General features: G+C 41.0%; 1 protein-coding gene across 1 annotated transcript; it reads right to left on the bottom strand.

Moving 5' to 3' along the window:
• Positions 1-240: 240 nt before the first annotated feature.
• LOC132165609 (NAC domain-containing protein 2-like) lies at positions 241-2,283 on the bottom strand. The gene is made up of 3 exons (XM_059576242.1): positions 2,000-2,283; positions 1,365-1,639; positions 241-1,210 (listed from the first exon to the last, which is right to left on the bottom strand). Exons 1-3 carry the CDS (start codon positions 2,157-2,159, stop codon positions 746-748), a joined length of 900 nt encoding a protein of 299 aa, XP_059432225.1. The 5' UTR covers positions 2,160-2,283; the 3' UTR covers positions 241-745.
• Between the last annotated feature and the right edge of the window lie 593 nt (positions 2,284-2,876).

Raw genomic sequence — 2,876 nt, forward strand, 5'->3', positions numbered from 1 at the left:
CATTGGGGTGGCCAAACCTCCCCATGACCTATGAAAATCACCTCAAACCTGCAAAATCGCAGAATGGGTTGACGTGGGGGGTGGCTCGACCACCCTGATCAGGTTTGGGGGTGGCCACTCCAATGTCACCCATTTTGCAATTATATATATATTGTATTTGTTAGTGGTGGCTGAAATTGCTCTAAAGCCAAATCCTTTCTTCCAAGGTAACCAACCTCAATTCCCAAAAATTCCAAGTACTAAATAAAAACAAAAATGTCTCGACATTTGTTTCTGAATAAAAAATACATATATATTACATATATTACATTATAGGTATGAAAGAATTCAGCAACATTTTTGAAAGATAAAAAGAATATCCTGCAGCCTACAGGGGTCAGTACATTCTTTTTTTAGTAAGTGGACTGGGGTCATTACATATTTATTAACACGTGGATAATATAACACATCACCTAAACCGTTGATCATAATGCTTCGGCTTCTCCACCCCACGATCAAATATTCAAATGTAGATATAGCTCATCCAAATTGCAGCTGATCTCTTTCTTTGGACCAAGGCCCATTTTGATCAATGGCCCATAAATAATCTTAACAAATTCGTGCTAATTTCTAGGAGACTTAAGAGGACTATTAATATTAGTCGCACGCGCACAAACGCAGACAAAGACTGCCTGGGTCCACGACCACGTGCAGGTATCCGGTTGATATTACCCTACAATGAATAAAATGATTTGAAACCGTCGGATTAAAGGGGCTTCTGTAGATACGTGAACATGTCCTGAAGAGGTGACAGCTGATCCATTTGAAACTGAAGCTGAGGGGCAAAAGGGTCATCCGAAAAGCCATCCATGTAATTGAACTCCAAATAATTAAAGGCATTGTCTAGCTCATTCCATTTGGGTTCACTTTGGACCTCCCTCTCGCACGTGAATTCGGGTGACACCACGTGCTCCGAGGAGCTCGAGTCGGTGTGCAACCTTGGCACGGAGTCCGACGTGTCCATGTGTAATTGGTCGCTCATGATCATTGCTGGTGTTTTTAACGAGGATGCTACCATGTTCATGTTCATGTTCATGTTCTGGCCGGACATCTCAATTTTTGGTTTTGTCTCCTCGATTTCTTGGAAGTTTGTCATGTTTTGGTCCGCACCATAGTTTTTCTCCACTGTACCTCTCTTGTTGTAAATTCGACATAAGACCCAATCATCCAGCTGCAATAATTTTAAAATAAAAAAAAACATTTATTATATAGTGTGAAAAAAGCTTATATAATATTAAGTTTCATTTGTGTAGTGTGAATTAAAAAAAAAAAAAAAAAACATTTATCATAGGAAGGATTGAATAAGGGGAAGATGGAAGTTTTACCCTCAAGTTGTTTTTCTTGCCAGCCGACCTATCCACATTAGCCAGACGGTATTCGTGCATGATCCAATTGGTTTTGACTCCTTTAGGGGCTTTGCCAGCGTAGAAAACGAGTGCTTTCTTTATTCCCAGTGGTTTTGGCTTGCCAATGGGCTTGTCCGCTCCGGTCGCCTTCCAGTATCCGGTTCCAGCTGCCCGGTTCGGTCGTGAACCGTTTGGATATTTTCTGTCCCTTGGGGAAAAGAAATACCATTCCTTTTCACCGTAAAGAGCCATGTCTGCCCAAATCAACAAAAATAAACTACTTTAGCAAAACCAGAAAATTAACAAAATCAAGCAGATTCAACCAATCCATTCACCAAAACTGAAAATTAGATCCAAATTTTCCGTGATTCGATTAGAAAATTTACCCAAAACAAAAAGGCTGCTCTGTTTCTGGATTTCAGAAACAGAGAAACTGAAAAAAGAAAAACCCAAATCCCATATTTTTTAAAGAAGAAACTGAACAATTCCAAGCGAATTGATGTGAGATTTAGGTGACCCACGTCTCAAAACTGAAGCAATCAATCAAAATCTTCTAACAGACGCTCTTAACTTTCAATGGAAAGAGAAGAAAAGAAATTAAAAAAAAAAAATACCTGGGAGCTGCCATGGATCAAACTTGTACAGATCAATCTCCCTAATAATCGGAACAGCCAGAGGCAGCGATGCACATTTCCTACACAAATAAAAATTCACCAACTCCTCGTCTGTCGGATGAAATCTGAACCCCGGCGGTAACTCTAGCTCACCCGTCATTTTTCTCTCAAGCTTCTCTCTGTGTTTTCAATCAAAGATAGGTGTTCTTCTCGTTCTTCTCGTTACTCAGCAGACTTGGAGACCCTGAAACGAAGATACAAAGGGGGCGGAGGCTTTTATATAGAAGAACCTTTGAATTATCAACGTGGGGGACTACTGGTCCAATCTGGTACTATAAAAACGTGCTGACCGCAGCCATGGAGCACAGCCTCACCAGACTACGGTCTAATGAGATCAAGACACGTGTGCTTGTCCCCACTATCCTGGTGATTCTGTCACTGCTTCCGTCATCTTCGTTGTCCGCATTAGAAATGTCGGCTCAACGGCCTCACAGGGCTGGTTGACCGCAATCCCGTCTTACATATGGAGTTTCAATCTTGTGCCTCTGATGTCACCCTATCATGCTCAGCCATGTTTCTTACTAGGGCCTTTTTCGTATTTTCGGTCATGAAGAAGGTTGACTCTCATCCAAATACTCAATTTTTAGTGGCGACTGCAGGTTTTTTGGAAAGAGGGTGTTGTAGATGATCTCAAATTTATTCAACGAAGGAATTCAATCCGACGTCATCTTCCTTGGTGCCAACGATCACAATTAAGCGTCATGTGTCTGCTTGATCTCCTTGGCCCTTGCATGCATTTGAAGGACCAACTTCTTTTTTACTTGTATTATTATTATTATTAGAGTATTATTATTCATTAGGCACAGGTGGTAACTGG

Source organism: Corylus avellana, chromosome ca11 (assembly GCF_901000735.1).
Source record: "Corylus avellana chromosome ca11, CavTom2PMs-1.0".
NCBI classification, from domain to species: Eukaryota; Viridiplantae; Streptophyta; class Magnoliopsida; order Fagales; family Betulaceae; genus Corylus; species Corylus avellana.